General features: G+C 41.6%; 1 protein-coding gene across 2 annotated transcripts in view; it reads right to left on the bottom strand.

Annotated features, from left to right (window-relative positions):
* The window catches only part of LOC116646755 (contactin-associated protein-like 3), a 174,845-nt gene that overhangs the window by 23,452 nt on the left and 126,550 nt on the right, over nucleotides 1-24,843 (bottom strand). Inside the window, exons 13-19 of one of the 2 annotated variants that reach the window (XM_032427683.1) lie at nucleotides 20,914-21,114; nucleotides 17,231-17,387; nucleotides 11,289-11,416; nucleotides 4,168-4,338; nucleotides 3,041-3,259; nucleotides 806-1,045; nucleotides 32-262 (exon numbers count right to left, since the gene is read on the bottom strand). In XM_032427683.1, the coding sequence (XP_032283574.1) occupies nucleotides 32-262; nucleotides 806-1,045; nucleotides 3,041-3,259; nucleotides 4,168-4,338; nucleotides 11,289-11,416; nucleotides 17,231-17,387; nucleotides 20,914-21,114 (1,347 nt within the window). The remainder of the gene's footprint in view (nucleotides 1-31; nucleotides 263-805; nucleotides 1,046-3,040; nucleotides 3,260-4,167; nucleotides 4,339-11,288; nucleotides 11,417-17,230; nucleotides 17,388-20,913; nucleotides 21,115-24,843) is intronic. The other variant, XM_032427684.1, reaches the window with a different exon arrangement.

Below are 24,843 nucleotides of genomic sequence, written 5' to 3'. Positions count from 1 at the left end.
GTCTTCTTGTTCTTACAGTCTCGACACTCACCATTGGGGGCAAGGATAATGGACAGGTACTCCTCATAGAAGGAGCTCACATAGAGGAGTAAGCTGGGCGTCCCTGTGGTCCGGAAGCTCAGTGTGGCCATTTCGCCGGCCAGCGTCAGATCCTCATGAAATAAAGCTGCAAAGGAGCTGGAGTTCTTACTGGAGGTGTAATTAGAATGTTCTTGAAAGTTGTAGATAACTGATGAGCCAGTTCCAAAATACGCAGAAATCTCTGGAATGACACTCATTTTTGTTATGTTAACACTATGTGAATGCAAGGCTCTTCTCTACGTGTATTTACACACTATCTCTAACCCTTAAATATCTCAAGAGAGAAAACAAGAATGTCATGCTTTACTGGGTGTTTTTAAATTTAAAAATATTTCAGATTAAAAAAATAATAAAATATGGATAAAAAGATAACTTATCCCCATGCATATTCGCATGACATAGAACTGAGTAACGATATTTTATTATGGCCCACGAAATGCTTCATCTCAGATTTACAGAGCATTAAATGCCGAGTGTAAACATACACTTAGAGTTACTGTTCTCCTCAGTGTTGCATCGATGATGCTGGATCCAACAGAAGTCCTCACGAGCTTCTCAAGAATAGAATCATAAAGGGACGAATTTGGGAGAGAAACAGCTCTACTTTAGCCAATCACAGAGAACTGCCTTATCCTTCCTTTACAGGGTCAAATGCCAGAAACACAAGGCGAGCAGCCAAACGAGGTGCCTCCCTGTCCCCGTCCTGCTTGCAGGGCACACTCACCGCTCTCGCAGAATGGCCCGTCATACGCGGAGAAGGCACAGTCACAAGCGACGCCCCCAGGTCTCTCTCTACATCTCCCTCCGTTGCGACACAGGTGTCCGTAGCTGCTGCAGTGTCCTGAGCACCCCGGCTCCACGCCTGGTGTCATCGTGGCCCTTTCTTCCAGGTCCAGGGCCAGCCCGTTCACCCGCAGAGACCGAATGCACCCCAGGAAGCCTCTCTGTCTGGTGGCCGTCCCGCCTACAAGGGAAACACTGCAACTGCAAATGTGCTCCTGGGTGTCTTGGTGGCATCTCGACTCCACATCCAACTGAGGCCGTACTGACAAGGTCAAAAGAGCGACCCGCCGAAAGTTTTATGAACGCATACAAGTTTGAAAACATAAGCTGATCACATATTAAGAATCATCAAATGATATCGAATAAACCATTGACAAAAATATTTTTGAAGATGACCTTGGTAAATATTTATTCTAAAAATACTTCTTCAAGTGATATTTAGAAAGATTTGTACACTTTTACATTGGTTCCTTCATAAAAAAAAAAAAAAAGACCCATCTATCCTTTTTAGAGTTTAAGTCTATAAACTGTGACATGCATGATAAAGTTAGATAGTTGAAAATCTTTGCAATATAATATATATTACAGATTTGTAATGCGCAAATTTATATATAGCATATATATTTTATATATAATATACATTATAATTTGTATATGCATTTGTTATATATATTTTGTTACATATTTGTTATACATTTGTTATATAGATAACAAATTGTATATGTAATATCATCCCTTCTTAGAAGCGCTCCCATTAACAGCCCTGTGAAAAGGAATTGAGGAGTGGTCAAAGAAAGCGAAGGCAGAGGGGTGATATTAAAACCTAGGCCCCCAGGCCTGCCTCGCTCCAGCCTGCGAGCTCTGAGGTCAGGCAGGGTCATAGTCACTGAACACTATATAGCTCTCTGTCTTTCTATCATGTCTCACGTGAGCCGGATTTCAAATCTGGGAGCCCAGGGATCACTGGGGTGCTTGCTAAAACAGAGTTGGGGTTCATTCCTAGGGATTCTGACTCGGTGAGCCTGGGGTACATACACCAGATCAGAATTTTCCGCTAGCTTCTCAAGCTCTAGAAACATTATTTCAGTGGGGATGTCGATTCTAGGTAGGTGTTCATGCACACTTTTTTCCTAGATGATCCTCAGGATTACAAATCAGAAAATAAAATTGTTTCATTTGATTCCCAGTTTCATGATTTGATGGGAAGCCTTGAAGTGGAGTTTTATGTACCATGGGTTGTACACACACACACACACACACACAACACACACAACTCCCTGCACTGCACTAGCCCCCAGATGCCGTGGATGTCCTCTGGCAAAGCAGACTGCATGCTAATCTGTGATTTATATCAGTTTTTAATTGGACTGCATCCTTATTTACTTGAAAATACATGAGAAATGACCAAGTAAGAGCTACCTCATTGATCTGCTTGGTTTCCAAATTAGAATAGAGTTGTCTGAAAAGTAATGTAGTGAAACTTATCTTTCCCTTTGAGAAAAAAAAGTATTAAAAAAAATAAGCAAGTAAATGAAAAGGAAGACTTCCACTACCTAGAGCTTTAATCATTGAAGAGTGGCAGCAAGGATGGAGCCAGCCCGGGTTTGAACCCGGCATTTGCAAGGCCTGAGCAGCAGAGGAGGGCGGCGCTGGTCCCGTGGGGCACAGCCACGTGAGTCCTCCTGCAGTCTGTGTTTGGGGGCGGGGGGACACTGGAGAATTCTGTCACAGTCACATGGCAGGTTCCCCAACTTCACTGAGAAGTGAAGCGGGAGTATTGGATGAAAATTGCTAATCATTTTAGAAACAGTATTGATAAGAAGTGACTAAAACAAACGCAAGTCATCGATACTATTGAGTGCAAGCCTGGGAATCCATCCACCAGGGATTGGATTTCTCTTCTATTTGAGTTTCTAGACTCAGTCACTTGATCTCTCTGAACCTCCATTATCTCATCCGTGAACTGGGAAATCTCTGGAAGCAATAATCCCTAACAACGTTCTATGGGAACTGTATTAACAATAATCTATGGAAAGAGAGGCTGACTCTTGCGTGAACTCTTGGTACACGGTGCGGCCAGAAGCAATGTGCACTTGCGGCCATCACCGCTATACGCTTAGCATCTTCTCTGGGTCTCTCCGTCAGCACAGTTCAGCAAGAGAGCGTCCACACTCACCCACAAAGAGCTGGCTGTTGAGCTGTAGGCGGGCATGCCCGTCAGGGGGTGCAGGTTGCGTCTTGCTGGGGAGCTGATCCACTTGAAGCGATGCCTCCTTCACGTTCCTCTCTGCCCTCACGTGGTGCCACCGGTTGTCGTTAAAGGGAGTGGGAGACCGCACTGTGACCTCACAACGCCCGTTCCCCACGTCAAAGGAAAAGGTCACTTCTGCAGGAGCTGCAAATACAGATAGGAGAGTAGCTTGGTTCATTCACAGGGGAAGAAATTCAGTCTTGAGAGATAGGAGGGAAGCTGCATGACACGCTCCTTATGAAGGCAGATGGTGACACTGATGCAGACAAATGTCACTCTGAGCTGGCTAGGAGGGCAAAATAAATTTGTATCCTGGAGGAAGAAAAACAAAGCCATTTTGTCATATTCCTCTTCAGAGCACACTCTCCATCTTGCTAAACCTGAAGGAGTAGAGATCTTTCCCTATGGGAATAAAACTGACCTGTGATGTGCCTTCATATATATCAGTGAATTTATTTAAATTTAAATCTTCATATACTTTATTTAAAAAGCCCTACATGAAATTTTGAAGTAAGGAATTGAGCCTTGTGTACATGCATAAACAATGTGAGGAGTCAATTACATGACATGATTCTGCAATTTAGTGAGTAGTTATCAGACCAGTTTGGTTTAAAATATCCTGATTGCACACAGAGTTAGGGCAGCACAAAATTGGACAGACTGCTGTGTGTTTTGTGAATCACTGTTTTACTCTCTATTAAAAATAAGGATTTAAAATAGTAGAACTTTAGGTGCTCCTGGGTGGCTCAGTTGGTTAAGCATCGACTCTTGGTCTGGGCTCAGGTTGTGATCTCAGGGTCATGAGATCAAGACCTGCACTGGGCTCCACGCTCATCACGGAGTCTGCTTAAGACTCTCTCTCCCTCTTTACCCGACAACCCTGCTCTCTTTCTCTCTAATAAATAAATCTTAAAAAAAGGTAATAGAACTTTAGTATGTACTAAAGAAATACAAGTGACAAAGAAAGCATGGCAATACATTGGGAATTAGGTTCCAAAAGGGTTATTGCTAAGTACTGAGTGCCTGGTGGCTTTGCCCAGGGGGCGACTCACCGTGCAGCTCTAGCCTGATGAAGTCTGTGATCCCCAGGTTCTCTACAAACACCCCAGAAGGAGCTGTCGTCTTAAAAAAGAAAGACACATCAGCACTGAGCTCTCCACGGAACGTAGGGAAGTGAAGGTATGAAGTCTCGGTATTGAAGGAAGCGGAATTCCAAAATGAATCTGTTTCCAAAAAGAAAAAAAAAAGACAGTCACAATAGCAATGAAACAGAATAACAACCACATTTTGTATTTCTAGCATTTTTTTTTTTACCACTAAGTGCATTCATTATCTATGTAAGCCTTCATTTGGGGGTTCTTCTGAACATACAGTCACACTGTGAATATCTAAATAGTGACTCTTTCAAGGATTAAGATGGACAAGACTGCAACTGAGTAGAGAGATAATCACTGGAAATGTCCTGTTTTTTAGAAAACAATATTATTGAAAAATTATCATTGAGTAAAATTGACTTTTGGGGGATGCACAGTTAGATGAAGTTTAATACAGGCGTAGATTTGTATAACCACCACCAAAATCAGGATAAAGGACAGTTCCATCTCCCCCAAAAACTCCCTCTTGCTATTCGCTTATAGTCACACCCTCCTCACGCCCCTAAGCCCTGCTGATCATGATCTATAGTTGTGCTTTTCCCAAGTGTCATATAAATGGAGTCATGCAGTAGGTAACCTTTTGAGATTGGCTTCTTTCACTCAGTGTAAAGCCTCTGAGATTCATTCAGGTTGCCACAAGTTATTGCTGCTCTGTAGTATTTCATCATGTGGATGGGGCCACCACTTCTTTGTCCACATTTGAGAATGTCAGTGTGGTTTCCAGATTTGGTCATTCACAAACAGAGCTGCTATAAACATTTGTGCCGATCACACATGTAATTGTGAATAGTTTTCTTTCTTGCTTTCCAACCTGGATGCACTTATTTACTTCCTTATGTTACTGCACTGGCTAGGACTTCCAGTACGATTGAAGTTATAGAACAGAAGTGATGAGATTGAATATCCTTATCTTGTTCCCGCTCTTAGGGGGAAAGAATTCAGTTTTTCACCAGTAATTATGATGCTAGCTGTTCCATATATAGACACCTTTTATTAGGATGAAGAAGCTCCCTTTTATTCATAGTTTGCTAAGAATTTTATTGTGAATGCTACCTGATATAAATTTATCATGTTCATAATATAATCATAATAATTCAAATGATCGTGTTCATATCCATTGATGCAGAAAAAGCATCTTGTGTGATTTTTCTTCTTTAAACTGTTAATATGGTAGATGACATTGATTGACTTCCAAATATGGTCGACCCTTGGACAACAAGGGGGTCAGGGCACTGACCTTCGCACAGTTGAACGTCCACGTGTAACTTCTGACCCTCCAAAAACTTAACTATTAATAGCCTACGATTGACTGGATGTCTTACCAATAACATCAACACTTGATTAACACACACTTTGTATGTTACATATATTATATACCATATTCTTATAATAAAGTGAGCTGGAGAAAACAAAATATTATTAAGAAAATCACAAGGAAGAGAAAATACATTTACAGGACTGTACTGTATTTATTGAAAAAAAATCTGTACATAAGTGGACCTGCCCAGTTCAAACCCATGTTGTTACAGGGTCAGCTGCACTGAATCAGCCTTGTATCCTGAGGTAAACCCCAGCTGGCGATGGTATATTATTCTTTTAAATATTCCTGGGTTAAGAGCTAATGTTGTTGAGGATTTTTGCATATATGTCTGTGATGATGTTGTCCACAGTTATCTCTTTTTTAATTTTTTTTTTTCATTTTCTTTGTCTAGTTTGAGGATTGGGGCAATGATGGCCCTCATAAAATGTTGGAAAGAATTTCCTCTTCTATTTTCCAAAAGAGATTGTATAAATATGATGTTATTTCTTCTTTGGTGGAACTCACCAGTGAGAAGTCATCTCAGACTGGATTCAATTCCATCAATACTTTTAGGTCTATTCCAGTTGTTTATGTCATCTTGAGTGAGTTTTAGTAGTTAGTGGTTTTCAAGGAATTGGTCTATTTTATCTATGTTGGAGAATTTATGTGTGTAGAGTTGTTTGTAGTATGTCATTATTATACTATTGATGTCTGTAGGGTCTGTAGTGATACGCTAGCTTTTACTCCTCGTACTGGTAATATTTCTCGCTCTAGTTTTGCTAGAGATTTATCTATTTTTTTGATATTACAAAAATATGTTTTGTTTTTATAGATCTCTGCTTTTAATTGATTTCTCTTCTTATCTTTATTATTTCCTTCCTTCTGCTATTTTGAGATTTTTTTCTTCTTTTTCTAAATTCTTATGGTAAAAGCTTAAATTATTGAGACCTTTTTCTTTCATAATATAAGCACTTAATGCTATTAATATCCCTCTAAGCACTGCCATAACTGCCTCCCACCGTTTTTGATATGTTGTATTTTCCTTTTCATTCAGATCAATTTATTTTATAATGTCTGTTGAGACCTCCTTGACTCATTTATTATTTAGCAGTCTGGTGTTTAATTTCTAAGTGTTTGGAGACTTTCTCAGTCTCTTTGTTCTTTGTTTCTAGTTTAATTCATTTATGCCAGAGAATGTATTTTGTATGATTTATTTGATATGTGCTCAAGTTTGTTTTGTGACACAGAATATGGTGTATCCATGTGTATTTGAAAAGAATATGTATTTTACTGTTGGTAGGGTGTTCCATAAATGTCAATTAAATTCTGTTGGTTTGTGGTGACATTCAGGTTTTATGTACACTTTGCTTGTTTTCCCCTATTAGTTCCAAAGGTTAATGAAAGAGGAGTATTGGATTCTCTAATTATAATTATGAATTTGTCTACTTCCCCTTTCCATCCTGTCAGTTGTTGCTTTATGTATTTTGAAGCTCAGTTATTAGTATACACATTTAGGATTCTCATTTATTCTTAATCTCTTTTTGTATCTATTAATTTTCTATGCTTTCAAGCAAAAACTTTAATACAGAAACTCCAGCTTTCTTGTAATTAGTGTTTGTGTAGTATATCTTTTCCTGTCCCTCTTTTTAAACTTATGATGTCATTATATTTGAAGTGAGTTTCTTGTACATAGTACATAGTTGAGTCATAACAATCTGTCCTTTAATTGGTTTGTTTAGACCAGTCATATTAAATACAAATGTTGACAAGTTTAATTTGGTTCTACCATTTTATTATTTTTTCCTATTTGTTATACTTTTTTGTTCTTCTGTTTCCCCTTTTCTATCTCCTTTTGGGTTAAACATTTTTTAGTATTCTATTTTTGTTTGTCTGTAGCAGTTCCTTGATTAGTTATTTTAGGAATGACAATATATATACTTACCTTTTCAGAGTCTGCTCAGAATCTACATTTTAACCACTTGGACTCATATGTCAAAACCTCGCCAACGATTCTGTCACTTTACTGAGTCCCTTTATTTGTTGTTGCCAAATGTATTTCATCTGTACAAATTAAAATCCCTATGAAATAATGTTGTATTTTTTGCTTTCAATCCACAAGTATACTTAAAATAACTCCACAGGAGAATAGTCTATCATATGTACCCTGATGTTTACCATTTCTAATGCTGATTGTCCACACCTGATGTCCCAAATTTCCTTCTGATATCATTTCCCTTCTGTCTGAATCTTGCTTTAGAAAGTCTTTTAAAGTATCTTCTAGTAAGGAATGCTTTTAGCTTTCCTTCACCTGAGAATTTCTTTATTTTATCTTCATCCCTGAAGGAGATTTTTGCTGAATATAGAATTCCAGACTGACAATTCTTTACTTTTAGCACTTGACAAATGTTTTGCCACTTCCGTCCTGGCTTCCATATTTTTAATGAGAAAGTCACTGCCATTTGAGTAGGTGAACACCTATAGATGATGTATCATTCTTTTCTCTGGCTGATATCAAAACATCCCTCATTGCCTTTGTTTTCAGCAGTTTGATAATGATGTATCTGGAGGTGACTTTCTTTGAGTTTATCCTGTTTCAAGTTCATTCAACTTCTCAAGTCTGTTTTTTGCCAAACTTGGACATTTTTCAGCCATTTTTTTTTCAATTTTTTTTTTTTTTTTTTACAGCACCACACTTCTGTCTGCTTCTGGATGTTCAATTATATGAATGTTAGATCTTTTGTTGTTGATTCACAGTTCCCTGAGGCCCTGTTCATTTTTAGATTTTTTTCTTTCTTTTGGTCAGATGAGTCATTACTGTCATTAAGGCCAATGACTGTCTCATCTCAGATCCACTCTTTGGCCCACCCAGGGCATCTTTTATTTCAGTTCCATATTTTTCAGTTCTAAAGTTTTCATTTAGCTCTTTATATATCCTATTTCTTTGGTGAAATGTTCTTTTTCTCTTTGCTACAAAAGTGTTTATGATTACTTTTTAGAGATCTTATGTAATAGCTGTTTTAAACTCTTTATCAGTTAATTCTAACCTCTGTGTCATATCTGCATTAGTATCTGTTGATTATATTTTCCTAAGCCAGCTTACATTTTCCTGGTTCTTTGTGCTAAGTAATTTTGGATTATTTCCTAGATATTTTAAATATGATATTAATAAACTCTGGGCTTTGTTTAAATGTTGTGGAACATGTTGATTTTATACATATATATGTACACATTTTATTTTTTCTTAATTTATTTAGGTTTTTTTTTTGCCGGCAGTTGGCCTGGTTAAGATCTGGCCACACATTCCAACCTGCCTTCTGTGGGCTCTCTCTAATGGCAGTCCAGTTTTCAAAGCCTTTGCAGCACGACTCAGCTCTCCCCTACTCGTGCACCATCCAGTGGCCAGCCTGGGTCTTGGGTCTGAGACTCTCGGCTCAGTTCTCAACTTCTTGGGTTTACAATTAGGATCAGATCCATGCATGTGTCACTCTGAGGTGAGCCCGAGACTTCATAAACAACATATAGCATGCTTTCCTGAATGTCACCTCCCTCTGCTCTTCTAGGTACTTTCTGGTTCCCTGGTCTCCCTTTTCAGTCACAGAACCAGAAAATGGGCTCTATTGAGACTGCTCCATAGTGCTCTCCTATGCAACTGTACCAAGTCCATTGCCAAGCGATGGGTGAGTGGAGAAAGAAAACAAAATAAGAGGAGTCTTCCCACCATCTCTGAGCCACAGCTGTCCTATTCAGAGCAAAAGTCCCCTTCCAAGGTCCTGGCTCTTGTGCGTTCACAGGACAACTTCTGCTGCTATTGCCATGGGTCTGCCTGGATAGAAAAAGAGGGAAATGGGATTCCTGCATTCCCTGAGAGTTAGGAATTCTCTGTTCCCTCCTCCAGCCAGGGCTAGAGGGCTTCTCCTGGGACCTCTCTGTCTGTGACCCAGTGCCCACGTCTGGCTTGGCCGACAGATGCTGGAGGAAAAAGCAAGTGGTGCATTCTGGTTTCTCTTACTTGCTGCTGTTTGCTTCCCAGGGTCCTGAGATAACTGTTTCAGGCCTTCTGCCCAGGTTTTATAGGGAGACTCAGTGCGAGAGATGAGGTGGGTGTGCTTCATTCATCTTATCCGGACACAGAGCTGTGGTCTTCAGTTTAAGGTCATGAGTGGGAAAAACAATTCTTCGTACTATCATCAGTCAAGGCACATCAATATATTCTTTACATTTTGACGACCCACCTCTCAATATTTTTGTCATCTGAAGTAGGAAACTTACGTTTTCTCAATAGCAAGGTTCAGAAATGCCAGGATTTCCTCACATGGCAACATCTCCTACGGGGCCCCTGGGAGGGTTGTGGCTCCATGGGCTCAGAGGGCAGCACGGCCACCGCAGCCTTGGTGGACTTTGTACTTTGGCCTCTCCTCTGAGACGCATGCCACTGTAGAGTCTGGGCCAGAGGACTGACGTGCCCTGACTTATCCTTCTGGCCATTATGTGGAGTCTCAGGTAAGTGGGGAAGGTGGCAGCGGGCAGGCCAGTTAAGCCATGGCAACAATCCAGGTGCTGGCGGCCATGGCGGTGGATTCTGCATCTGTTTTTGAAGTGTGAAGCAACACGATCTGTATTTGTGGATGAATCAGATGTGTGTTAAGGGAGGAAAGAAGTTATGAGTTGCTGTCACGTTTTCAGTCTAAGCAAAAGGAAGAATGGAGTTGCCATGCACTGAGTTGGGGAAGGTTGCTGTGGAAACATTTTTATTTTTGGTACAGAATAATCAGTTGGATGCCAGAGGTGGGAGTTCAGGGAAACTGGGCTTGAGGTATATAGATGGCGGATTCATTGACATCAATGTGCTATTTAAAGCCACGAGCCTGTTGGAAACAGCTCACCACTGGAGAGCAGAGGGAAGGAGGGCTGAGGATGCAGGCTTGGGGCACCCCAACAGGATGCCACTGGCACGGGGAAGGAAAAAGGAGGGAAAACCCAGAATTTTTTGGGTAAGCTGGCAGCCAAATAAAGATGTGAATCAAAGAGTGAATCAGGAGAGGACACCAAAGTGGTTGACAGGTCAACTCAGATGACACCTGAGAGTAAAATTTGGATATAGGAATGTCGAGGTCTCACTGATGAGCTGGAAAAAGCAGTTTTTAGGGAGTGATGGAGGAGAAGGCCTGGAGAGAGTATATTCAAAAGGGATTAGAAAGAGGTAAATTAAAGGTAGAGTGGATATATTTTATTTTATTTAGTTCGGGAGAGGGAAGGATACAAAAGAAATCCAGATGCAGTTGGAGGGGTAAGGAGAGTTAGGACCACTGAGGTTTGCAAAACTGTCAGAGGGTATTAATGAAGAGGTACCCTTGATAGTTTCTGTCACCCCATTTCTCATTATCTTACCAGTTTTAGGCATCTCAGCACTCATCCAATACTTATACTTCGTAGGCAGATATTAGATGTTTGCTGACCAGGTGATACAATATTTCAGATCATTCCATGCACATTCACAGCAATAGTCTGATTTAAATACTCCAAAGGTAATATAATATTTCTCTTTTTTTTCCCTCAAGTACAATGCCAATATACCCTTCTTTTGTAAGTTAACACATTCCTAATGAAATGCAGATTATTAGGATAGATGGTGTTTTTATGAACTCAGGCAGCTACATGTCTCCTAAAACATTGACATGTATTTTCCGGGGTCAAGACAGTTCCTCTTGCCACTACTTACTGTCCCCCCAGCAGAGCAGAGGCCCCAGTGCATAAGCCGCTTCCGATTGTGGTCGGCCTGTGGTGCTCATCACAACCTGAGTGACTGGCAGGTGCTCCTTATGAGAAAGGATTACTGTGTCGCTGGTCCTACAAAACAAATACGGCCACCTTAACGTTATTCTGAATGACATCCAGAGAAGTAATAAATAGTCTCTTATTGCATTAAGATTAAGCTAAATTTGTAAATACATAACAGTAAGGAAATCAAATGGCTCATATGAACTCTTACATAGTAACATATTTAATAAGGTCATCTGAGGATCAGAGATCCTTGTTTGTCTACGTGACCACAGAGAAAAAAGCAGGCAGGTCCGAAATCATAACCATCAGTGCGGGCACGAGATTATATTTTCACTGCAATGAAGTAGCTTACTGCACTTTCCAATCTAGCCGCCGTGTAAGATTTAAATGCAGAACTTACACGTGCAAGATCTGCCTGGCTTCATTAAAAAAAAAGCAAAAAAAACACCTGACTGAAAAGATTTAGGTTTTCAATTCCCAGATTTTTTTTTCTTTTACTAAATTTTCCAAAATTCCTATCGTGGGTACTAGGCATTTCCTTACTTACTGATGCCATCCATTAAAAAAAATAAAGAAAAGATTGATTCAAAACCAAATTGAAAGTATGATACAATGTGCTCTTAAAATTAATAAATGGGGTAATGCATGGGAAGTGCTCTGTCCATGACTGTCACCATCCATTCATTCATCCAACATTTGGTGCACAGCGTTTCCTTGCCAGGCCTTGTGTGTCGGGGACATGGGCATAAAAACCACCATCGATGTCCCCAGGAAACCTAGTGGATATTATAAATAATAACAAAAATGTAATTGTAATTTAATAAAATCATGTAAGTGAATATTTAGGACAGCATTAATGTCAATGGTTCCAATACAACAAAAACTAGAATAGAGCCAGAGGTCCTGGGTAGTCAGCTGGCTGTACCACTAACCACCTCTCTGGGCAAAGAAAGAAGATTTTTCTGCACCTTGTAAGTTGTTCATATTTTTGTTGCATACTTCAATTACATATGTACTTTGGATTTAGGAACAAATAACAGTTTGTCTAATGTATTGTTCAAGTGCTGTCTGTGTAGAATCCAGGAAGTTTTAATTTCTAACAATTACAAAGGCCCCCCTCACTCTGATATATACAAATGGAAGCATCTGAAACTGACATTTTTGCAAGTCAAGACAATCAGCAATTTCGAATGGTTCAGCCTAATAGCCTTGCTTCAAAAAGAATCTGCATCACTTAATGGTTAATCAATCTGTTGAGGCATCAAAAATATTCTTTTGAGGTAGAAAGTTTAAAATTACTAACATTTTTATTTTGCTTAAAAAATGTAACAAAATGTCAGTACATATTAGTAAGATATGAAAAATTTGAACTGAATATCCTGAGAGTTCAGAAATAATTTTTTTAAAATCAGATAGTTTCCAAAAATCAAAAGAACTAAAACCCCAGGGCTTTATCTGGGTGAGGCCCTGCGATTTCTGTGCATGGAAGCACACAGGCTGGTCATCCCAGACACCCAACACCTGGCTTTGTTGGGAACGGGACAGGTGGTCGGTCACAAGCTAGAAGGTGTCATGGATTGCGGGGGGAGTCAGTCTGAAAATATATTTGTTATAAATGTGGGGCTAACGCACCAAATTAATTCCTGGTGTTAAGTATCAGTAAACGTTACAAATAAACATTTTAATTCCTGTCATTGCTCTTTTGGTAGAACATCTAGAGGGAAAATGTAAGTGCATTAGTTATTCATTGAGTATCCCTGAATTTTAAAGAACCATTTAAAAGCTACATTTATAATGTAGTGAAAAGCTACACTTTAATTGTTTTTAGCAATGACAAAGCACACAGAGCCCTGCAAAAAAACTTAAGGAAAATCATAATGGGTAATTGTGTGTATTAAAGCAGATATTATAATAAGTTCTTTTTTTCATTCTGTTGTTTGCAAAGTAACTTCTCAAATCTGAGGAAATTTTAAGCAACTCTGATTTGAAAATTCTTTATCAGCACAGGTCATTCCCAAATGCCCATGCTTCATGTAGGACAATATTCATTGCCATGGTCCCCAGACTCATTCGAAATCGCCGAAATTTAGTTATATCTCAGTTGTTGTTTTTTTTCTTGCTTCTCTATTTTTTTTCCGAAAGTTGGGAGCATTGCCTATCTGGGCATGATGATTTCTCACAATAGGTTTCAAACATTCAGTGAGAGGACTTCCAAAGCCGCATCCTTTTTGTTTTCAGTTCTGAGCGCTCTAGAGATTCTTCTTACCACTGGCTGTTTTGCAGCAGACTTTTTCTGAGGTATAACAGAGCCGTCACGACTTTTGAGTCTTGGGAAAAGCTACAGGGAACAAATATCAGGTCAGCTTTCGCATTTCATAATTGTTCAGGAGAAAGCTACACTGGGGACAACCTAATGATCCCCATCTGGAGTTCCCTATTTTTGAAAGCTCCCAGGCTCTCTGTCCATTTGCTCATCCCTTCCGCAAACCCCCTCTGTTCAGTTACTGCCGTCCGGGACACTCCATGTCCGGTATGACTAGCTCCACTGCTGGCTTCCACCTTCAGAACTGTTACCGACCACTGCTTCTCCATGTACATCTTACCAGTGTGTCACCGTCCCGGACACTAAACAAATGTTTGGCGTTGGAATTAAATGGAATCAAGAAAATACTCATTTTACCCACTCATGGCAGTCGTGTGATGTCTCCATTTAGATACGTCTTCTTAGACTCTCATAATAAAGTTTTAGGATGTCTTTTCCATAAAAGTCTTGCATATTTTTGTTATCTTTATTCCAAGGTACTACAGTTTTTGTGTTGATTTTGAAAGAGGTTTTTATGATATTTTCTTATGGTAACAAGCTCTTCATAAGAATTCACAGTTATTCTAAGATTCAGTAAGTAGCCCTACTAAATTCTCATTAATTTCAATAATATTTCTATATATCTTCTTGGGTTTTCCTGGTAGGCAACCATATTTTCTATGAATAATGTAATCTTCATTTCCTGGTTTCTACTCATTTGTGGCTTTGAAATGCCTCCTATATATTTTTTTCCCTCTACTATTCATTTCTAACCTAAATGCACTGTAATCAGAGAAATTGTCCATATGATAAAAACTACTGTAAAATTTTTTGGGTTTTGCTCTATGAAGTATTAGGAAAATCAGTTTGCAAAAATGTGCCATGTGTGCTTGAGAATATTATATATTCTATAATTTTCAGTGCCTACCAAATCAAGTGGTTGATTTCATTCAAAAATGTTCTGTATCCTTAATAATTTTTGTCCTCCTGATTTACCAATTGCTAACAGATGTGTGCTTAAACCTCTTCCTATAATGGTTGACTTGTATATTCCTTCTTTCACTTCAGCCAATTATTTTCTATATACATTTTGAGTCATTTTTATTAGAAACATACAAGTTTAGGATTATTAGGGGTTTTCTGGTGAAATTAAAAAGCATCATGATATGGTGATAGTAATTGTTGTCCATATTAAGACATTAAAATTTTGGGGTGCCTGGGTGGCTCAGTTGGTTAAGCATCCGACTTTGGCTCAGGTCATGATCTCAGGGTCCTCTGATGAGCCCCAAGTTGCCTCTCCCTGTGCCCTTCCTCCTCCTTATGGGCTCTGCCCTTTCTCCCACTTATGTGCTCGTGCATGCTTTCTCCCTGTCGAATAAATAAAATCTTTAAAAAAAAGACTTTAAAATTTTACTTACTTCTGTGCATATTTGCTTGGTAGGTTGTATTTAGCATTTTGCTTTCAACATTTCTAGGCGTACAAACAAGATATACTTATTTTTAATTCAAAATCATCTATCTGGATTTAAATGGCTATTTTTGTCACATTTACTGTTCATGATTACTCATACATTCTTATGTTATTTTGTTGCTCATTGTTTCCTCTTCTTTTTAAAATTTTATTTCCTACCTTCTTTTGAATTAATTAAGTTTTCAAAATCCCATTTTTTTTCCTTCCTTCCCTCTATTGATTTGAATATTGCATAGTTGCTATTCTTTAGCGGTTACACTTAAAATTTTAACATATGCACTGTAAGCAAATTAATGCTAACAAATTTCTATGAAACAAGTTTTAAAGTTCAATCATGTTTTTGTTTCTAAACATGGCTTTAGTTCCTTTGTCAATCACAATCATTTTGTTAATAGGATCGGATTGTCTCCTCCTGTTTCAATTCCATATATGCCGGGATACGTGACTGGTATCTAGTATTTGTCTCTTTTATTTTTTTTAACTTCTGAGTTTACACATTTCTTTCCTCAATATTTTTTCTTGCATCTGAGACTCTCCTTACAAGATCACCTACTTTTCATTCTGAAAACCATTCTTGAAGCTTCCTCTTGTGGAGTCCGCTGGTGGTATATTTCTTCTGTGTCTGTCTGTCTGGGTGTTCACTGTATCTCGGCTGGGGACACACTCGGAATCGGACAGTCACTGTACTCCTGCACAGCGAGGGGAGTGCCCGTGCCCATGGGCTGAGCTTGGCTGGCCCCCACGGTCCTTGCTTTGGCATCTTTTGGTCATCTCTGCCCCCTTTCCCATTCTCTTTAATCTTCCTTGGTTTCAGCATGATGTGTCTACAGATGGATTTACTTTTATTTATCCTGTTGGGTATCCCAGTATTTTCTCAAATCTGGTCATTTCTTAGCTATTCATTATCACCCTTAATTATCGCCAATCTCCTCTTTTGAAACTTGACTCAGACACCTGTTCGGCCTTCTCCACACCACCCCTCCCTGCCCTGCTTTCCTTCCCCCCATGCAAGTCTCTCTGTGCTAGAGTCCCTGCCACTTATCTGTACACATTTTCCATTTCACCCGTGTTCTGATCACTTGTGTCTAATATCTGATCCGACAAGTCTTAAATTTCAATGATAAGATTTTCATTTCTAAACATCCGTTTGGTTCTTTCGGAAATCGTGATCACCTTTGTCGACGGTATCTGATTGCTTTCTCATGTTTCAATCCCAGGCCTTATTTTTCCAACAGCTCACGTATTTCTTTTATCTTATGTTCTTAATGTATCCGTGATCTGGGATTTTTAGGCATCCGTTTACTCTGTGGATTCTTCTGCCTCCCACTTCTGTCCCCCGGGGCTGTGTAGCACTGATTGTGAGCTCATGTTTGGTGGCATTTTATCTGCAGGAATCCTAGGGGAGGCTGGGCCTCCAGCAAGAATGTCGTGTAATTCTATGATGATCCATCGGTGCTGCCAACCTGTGGCCACACTAACTTAATTCAAGGACCATGTAAATTTGAACTCCAAATATGTATGAGGGCAGGTCTCATGAGTTTTCAGGGAGTTATTTCTTGCTACCTGGAGTGCTAGCTGGAAGACTTGTCCCTTTCCACCTTCTCTGTGGGTTTGGAAGCCTTCTGAGACCTCCAGCAATAGGGAGAGGTTTGTGTTCCATAATCCCCTTTTGTGCACTCCGGGCTTTGTTTGATTTCCCCTATGTGGCCATTTAAAAATGCAGCTAGCAGTGAAGGAGGTGAGCAAGCAAGCCTGGGTCAGCCATGGGGCAGTCATTTATCAATTGGGTTAAACTTAACTGTAGGAAAGTCTGGTAATTGTACTTTCAGTGAATGGGAAACATTAATCTGGTATTCCTGTTTTGTCTTATTAGAAAAAAAATAAAATGGACATGATTAGTTATTCACAGGTAAACAGAAATAGCTACCTTAACACTTTAGGCTTCAGATTAATTACATTGTACACATCAAAGCTTATACCTTGAACTGGCTAGGGAATACTTTAATCTGTTCTCTTTATAGAACTGTCTCGTCCAATGTCTGCCTAAGTCACATAGTTTAAGCAATAACAAATTACAGTTTGCACAGGGAAATTATATGGAAATCACCATTCATTCCGGTCAGCATCACAGTTGCAGTAATATTGAGAATCAAGGCAGTTCCCCTGTAATCCACAAGCACATTTTTGAGCATCAGGCAGAGAACCTCCCCAGTAAGTGTGTGTTTCATTGGTTCTTCCAACCCACCAGCTCACTGGGGTTCCATCTGAAAGACAAGTATGAGAAAGGTGACACCTACTTTGCCCCCCACTGCCTGCCTCCCCAATATAGTCCTTTACTCCCCTTTATTTGAAACATAGAGACTATTTTAGACGTGAGCAGATGTTAACTCCGCAACAAGATCATTTCTAAGAGGACTTCCAACTGTTTAAAAAATATTTCCATATCAAGACTTACGTTCTCACCATATGTTTTACTTTTATTAGAAAATGAGCAAGTCGTCCCTACCTCATTCAGGCATGATATTTACATATTTCTCTTGAGGACTCCAATCACATCATTTATCTGGACATAACATAACAAAGAACTGTCATTTAAAAAAAAAAAAAGAAAACCAGAGAAGTTTATACCCTGAATCCAAAATCTGTTCGAGAGCCTAAAATGCCACTGGAAGAATGTAATATTCTGAGGCAAAATACAGATTTCTTATCTATTAGCTGAAAACACTGGTACTACCCTGTCATGTCTTAAAAGTCTCGTGGAAGAATGTGCTTCTTCTTGTACTGAATGGGTTGGCTTTGTATTTGGAAACCACAGACATGGTGCGGACAAGCCTCCTTCATGCCTGAGGTGGGTCCTGGGCTCAGGACAACTGAGGCCAGGACAGCTCGCTGCTTCAGCACAACCTCCTCCTCAGGGCAACCCACAGTTAACCGACAGGGCCGGAGGCCGCCTCAGCTCTGCAGGGCTGTGGCCACTGCTGAGACCCCAGGGCAGATGTGCAGGGCACCTGGGTGAGGATGATTAGGAAGCAGGGCCCTCCGGAGGGTGGAGGGAAACAGTGCCTCATAAACAGAGAATCAGAGCAGGAGGAGAAATGGAAGCGACCTCCATCAATCGGCCTGTAAAGATGCCCATCCATTTCAGCATGCTCTCTCCTTCAAACCCTCAGGGTGTCCCCACCCGGCCCCCACCAGGAATCTGGAACACATCCCACCTTCTCCCTAACTTCAGGCCACCACTCCCTGTTCGATGAGACTTCACCTTCTGCCGACAGCCTCCCAGCTGGTAAACACATGGGCCGTATTCATTACCGCCCACTGCAGGCCCGCTGGGTGAGATGTGCACCAAGAAATCAAGGTCTGCAATCTTTTTTTTTTTTTTTCTCAGTGTGTTGAAAACTTATCTCTAGGGGGTGGAAGATCTTTTCAACTTAAACGGATATTTTTCAAAACACCATTTTAAACATGTGATTATTCAACACTCATTCTTTTCATAGATGGAGGAGCGAAGAAATCATTGCACACAGATGCACAACTGTTTGTTTACATCCGAATTTTTCATTTTCTCTATAGAGTAAGAACCAGCAAGTGTTGTTAAAGGTACAGAATGCATTTGGGTCCTTTCAAGGTTTCTCCGAGAGATCTAGAGAATTTGCAGAAGGAATCATTAAGAATAACACGAAGAAGAAGAAGGGGCTGGAAGGAAAGGGAACAGGGCTCCCCGGCCTTCAACACCTCAGCCCCTGGTTGGCTGTCCATCATTCCGGCCACAATGACAATCCTCAGAGACCTTAGCGCTCACAGTATGGAGACTGCCGTCTCCTGGAATCAACCCTTACTGTCCTTGAGCTCCCTCTTTAGCCCCGCAGAACCACATCCCCCTGAAACCATCTACAGCATACAGACCTAACAGCTGCTGCAGGAAAAAGGCCGCCGGACCCCACTGCTCCCCAGCAGCCCTCCTGGGAAACCACGCAACCCAGGGCCCGCGACACTGAGGCCCCAGCCCTGCATTTTCTCCTCTCACGATTAACCCTGGGTTCCTGATAACGTCTGAGAATTTGAACACGAGGAAATTCTTGGGGAAAAAGTGGATTTCGACAGACATTCCCATTCCCAGTCCTCTCTATGACACTCTTAATCTCCCTGCTCTGCACGCGGCAGCCACCTGGCATGGTTCCACACTGCGACATTCTACTGAAGGCTCCGGGTGGAGGCTCCTTGTTACCACTCCTCCCACTCAAGGGTAGCATCATGCTGCGCTCGCCCATTCCTGTCTATCGATGACGCACCATGAATCAGTGCAACCATTTTAAGGTGTATTAGGCTACGCTATTTTAGGCCTACCTCATCTGCACCCGAATTAAGAGCTTCTGGAATTATACAGGTCTGTACTGAGTCTTTCTAAATGAGGTTTGTACTACAAATTCTCCAGTAGCAGAATATAAGAAATGCAGCCACCTCGAGCATGTATAGATAATGAAGTCCCTCGTTTTGTCTCTTCAGCGGGTGTTTAACAAGTTTAAAAGCTTTTCCTCATTCCATCTCTACCCCAACCCTAGCTAGAGACTTGGTTTTGTTGCTTCTGTTGCTGCTTTATATATGGCTATGGGAAGGAGGGCAGTCAAGGAATCACTTGCAAATCAATGAGGGAGACACTGGCCCTCCGTGTGGGGATTCTTTACTGACCCACACGGTATGTCCAGGTTGTGGGACAGACCACACGCCGGCGTGCACGAGTTTGCTCCCAGGTTCACTGGGTGGTTTTGCTTTCTGACCCCGCTAGCGGCTGGTGTCAACACTGCTCCGCCTTCGCCTCCTCTCCCTGGCCCGACAGCCCAACCTGCATTGTTCCGTAGCACCGAGTTCCTCCCCTGGAGGCTGCTTTCTCCTTCCTCCAGGAACATACCAGTTTAGCTCAGTCATCTATTTGGCAGAAATCAACTCACAGTAAGCACTAAACCCTCTAGCACTAACTATGCATTCAATACATCGGAGAGAGGCAAATAAGTAGCATTTGCTTCATGCATTTTATCAATGTTGTGCAATTAGGTCCTGGCAAGGTTAGTGTCTGAGTGCTAAAGACTCTGAGGGATGAATCCCAGGGCCGCTGAGCGACAGCCTCGGAACCTGAACTCAGAGGACCCTGACTACTGCCCTCCACTCACTCCGCTCCCCAGATGCCTGATCAGCCTCCCAAAAACCAAGGAGTGTCATGAGGGCAGCGGGGTTGCACGTTCTGACAAAATGAGGTATTCCAAAGGAAGAAAATACAAAACCAAAAATAGAATTTTCAAGAATAGAATAGATATGAAAAATGAGCCACCAGCAGGTATGTTGTGTGAGAGGAGCTTCATGATACCAACATTGTTCCCTGGTTAATAATTACCCAAGAGACTAATAACATTCAGTCCATGAAAAGAATCTCATGGAATAATCACCTCCAGATAACTTAAGCCATGCGTGATGTCAGCCATCTTTTCTAAGATAAAACATTCTTGAGGCGTCGCCGCCCTTCATGGTGGATGAGCACCGAGCGTTCGTGCTCGTAAAGAGGCTTTCATTGATCGGTTGCCCACTTGAGTCTGGGAAGAGACTTCACAGATCATTCACAGCTTTGAGCAAGGAGCAACACATATTGACCTTGCTCTTCGCTCCGAGGAAAAGCATCTCTGTAACTTCCAGATTGTGACATGGGCGTTATGGCCACAAGTCTTCATGCACCTGTGGCAGGCCCCTGCCACCTGCGGGCACGGCAGCCCACGATGGCTGGTGACTCCCACTACTCACCGTGGCCAGTTGAAAGCCTTGACTTCTTGCAGTGGAAGGCCAGCTCCTGTTGGCAGTGGTCCGCATGGTCAATGATGGCTTGGAGCTGGTCCATGCTGGCTGTGTACTTGAGAAACACGGGGTGGGGGCTTTCTCCATTCGAGCTTTTGACCCTGGCCAAGTGGGAGCCATTGTGCTGCACTGAAGTCCAGGTGGTGTCTTCTGGGCAGAAACGGGGTTGGGGGGGCGGGGGGAGAAAGAGACTGTGACTAGGTTGGAGCAACTAAAAATAAATGTGAAAGTCGGAAGCCACTTTTATCTGAATTAAGGTTTTTATGTTTGTAGCAATCAGGTCTCTTTGACATTGGAATCAACATAAGGGACATTGTTAAACTGTTAATAATGGGGACTCTCTTTATTGGAATTTGTTTTACCCTGAATGCAGCCAACAATTTCAGGGGGGCCAATTCTTAAAATTCTGTGTTATAATACTCAGAGTTATAAACAAAACTTTTTGTCCCTTAATTTATTTCTTTCCGTTACCATAAAAACAAAGCTAAGTTTTTATTGTGTGTATATATATATACATTTTTTAAATATGTATATTCCTCATCGGACTGAGCATCTTTTCCTCTGGTAATCAGAGAAATACATAAGAGACACATGGGAGGAATAAGCAGCTCATGTGATCATGCAAAATGATAGGAAATAAGTATTTTTAACAAAAATTTGACTGATCGTGTGTCAGCAACTCATTCAGTGGCCAGCACTAAATAATGCAGCACCTTGGAGTAGCCAAAATAACCATTCCTGGTAGGAACCACAGCTACACAAATGTCTGCTGGCAAATTCTGATACATTTCTGTTATATTGATTACCTATATTTTTTAAAAGAGATTTAAAAACAATGAATGAGCACTCCACAATGTTTAAAACAAGAAGAGACACATCTAGCCTTCTTTTACCTTCCCCCAAATATAGCTCCTCCCACAGTGTAAAAGGCCCACGGTTCAGTGGCTAAAAGCCTGGCTTCAAGTTGTCCTAACTCAACTACATTTATAACATCAAGTCACATAACTTCCTCTGTAACACGCATCTGGTACATACATGATCAGTCTACATATTTCCAAATTATAGGGGCTTGAGACAGTCGCATGAGGTTTGTTCTTATCACTTTTAATGGCTAATACCTGAACAAGGTTAAAAAATCAAAACGATGCTACCAGGAACCCTCAGAGCACTCCCCACCAGCCCCTCCCCTGTCCTGCCCCGGGAAAACTCTAACAGCCACATTGGTGCTCACAGACCCCACATGCATCGATTACATCCAGAGATCCAGGGAAGAGAACCCCAAGGGCCATGGAAAGAACTCTAGCTCAAAGCCTATGAAAAACATCACCAAATATGCAAAATCTAGCAGGAACAGGAAGAGACTGTGAGTCAGCATGATTAATGCAGTCATATAGTCAGTTAGGAAAAAAGGCTTAATAGATCATCCCCTCTCTCTGCTCAACTGAAGGGGCTGCGAGTGTTCCTATAGCAACTTGAATCCCACAGGTTCCCCACCCCCAATCATGTTTTCACCAGACATTTTATATTTCAACATTTTCCCAGAAAATTACTTAAATGGACCTGGTGTTATTTTTTGCAATTACCTACTCACATTCACGGTCAGGGTTTCTTCCATCAGATGAAACGGGGTAAGAGTAGCCATGGAGAAGCCATGTGCTCTGCTTGGGAGTTCATCAATTCTAATGCTGGTGTGTCATTTATTTTCATGGCTTATGGTACAAAGAAAAATGCTGTACTTGAGTGGCTCATACAGGCTAGTGGTCACTGTGATGGATTCACGGTCTTGCATGGTTAAAATGTAATCAGAAAAATCTTTTTCAAGTGGAGGGAAGGCAAAGCATGAACAGAATCTCAAAGCTGCCTTTTGAAAAAACAGAGAAATTTCAATGATTGCCCTTTCTGGATATATCATTTCCAAGACCCCAGCGAGGGCAGGTTAGGTTTCCCTGATGTGCCATAACGTAGGACTTTCATAGATTTCCGAACTGTAACTGGGAAAGCACCTTTGAGATGCAATATAACCTAAGCTCTCAAGGATGAGGAGACAGACCAAGGAATTTAAGTGACCAGCGTGCTGGAAAAATACTTTGCTGTTATTCACTGTAATATGAAGCACAAACGGGATCTGAGGAAATTAATTGTAATGAGGGAAAAATTTAAACAGGATTTTTAAACTGTTGCATCAGACCACATCATGTCGTGCTCATCCAGCTCAGTGGAGCCTTTCATCGGCACACGAGCAGGGAGGCTGTCCGTGCTCCCGGCCCACCACTCGTTTAGGCAAATCAACCTAAATTAATTTGACGGTTTGGTTTGGTAAGCAGGATATAAAAAAATAACACTGACTCACCATATCATATGACACCCTCTAGTTTCTCTTTATTTTGCCAAATTATATCCACTTTGCAATTTGCAACCCTTCCTACGCTGTATAATGTATCTCTGAACTATACAAGGAGGCTTCGAGGGGAAAACAGGTGGTTGAATGGGGAAAAGAAACACATCTTTATTTTTAACAGTCAGGTAAACATGACGCCAAAGCATATCAGCTATGCTCATTTTCATCTCCCTGAGAAAAAAGAAGAAAAAAAAGACTTCATCACAAAAAACTTGATGCCTGTCTAGGTGGTCAGCCTGTCACTCAGGAGCTGGAAATTAATCTCGAGGAAAGGGAAGGCAAAAATCCCCTTTCTGACAGATGCCTGAAATGAAGTCCGAGTTGGGTCCAACACCACCTCTTTGGGAATGAAGCCAGCTGCCTGCATCTCTTCCGATGGAAAAGGGGTGCTCGAGTTCAAAGGAGAGGAGGAAGGCAACGTGCGAGGCGATTGGACCCGTCACCTCCCATGTGCAGATGAGGAACCAGTGGAAAAGGTGCGCTCACAGTGACACAGGATGGCGGACGGATGCAAACACTAGCAGGTGTCCCGGGAGCCACCAAGATGACATGAACACCGCGTCCTGAGAGGTACAGCCCCAAAGCTTCTCAGAACTCCACTGCGTTACTCTCCGGAGGGAAACACCACAGCAGGTGGCCGCCATCTGTTACTCGGCCCAGGCCTCCTGCCGCACAGAACACGAAGGGAAGCCTAGGGACACCCCCTCGCTCAACTTCAGGAAACCATGCAACTTCACCACGCATTTCCAAGCAATCCAGTGTGAGCCACCGGGCTTTCTGAGTAGGGTCAAGTTCTCAAAGACCGCTGAGGTCCATGACCTTTCCGGAGTGCCTCATGCACCTGAGCCTTCTCCTGTTTTTCAAAGGAAAACACTCCCGGGGGGAATAGAACTAGATCACGGGCATTGAGGTGCACATATGTGCACACGGGGCTGGTGATGGCCAAGCGGCTGCTGTGAACATCCAGTAGGGGCCCCGAGGAAGACAATGGGGGGCTCTGATCTGCCCCTGCCCTAGGTCTTGGAGGCTCTGGCCCTGCCATGGTGTCTGTCTACCAGAGTCGGGAGGATTAGATGTCTGTGTTTCACTGAGGGGAGGGATGACTCCTCCAAGCAGGCAGCCTCCAGGTCCTGGGAGAGGCCCAGAGGTGGTCCTGTCTCAGCCCCACGCCTTTGAGGCCCTCCCAGTCAATATTTGCATTAGGGCCCTTAGAAGGGCTGCTGTTCGCAATGTCCACAATAGCCAAACTGTGGAAAGAGCCAAGATGTCCATCAACAGATGAATGGATAAAGAAGATGTGGTATATATACACAATGGAATATTATGCAGCCATCAAAAGGAATGAGATCTTGCCATTTGCAACGACGTGGATGGAACTGGAGGGTATTATGCTGAGCGAAATAAGTCAAACAGAGAAGACATGTATCATATGACCTCACTGATATGAGGAATTCTTAATCTCAGGAAACAAACTGAGGGTT

The sequence above is a fragment of the Phoca vitulina genome, unplaced genomic scaffold, assembly GCF_004348235.1.
Source record: "Phoca vitulina isolate PV1807 unplaced genomic scaffold, GSC_HSeal_1.0 scaffold37, whole genome shotgun sequence".
Classification (NCBI taxonomy): Eukaryota; Metazoa; Chordata; class Mammalia; order Carnivora; family Phocidae; genus Phoca; species Phoca vitulina.
The sequence above is the reverse complement of the archived record's forward strand: the minus strand, read 5'-3'. Positions and strand labels throughout refer to the sequence as shown.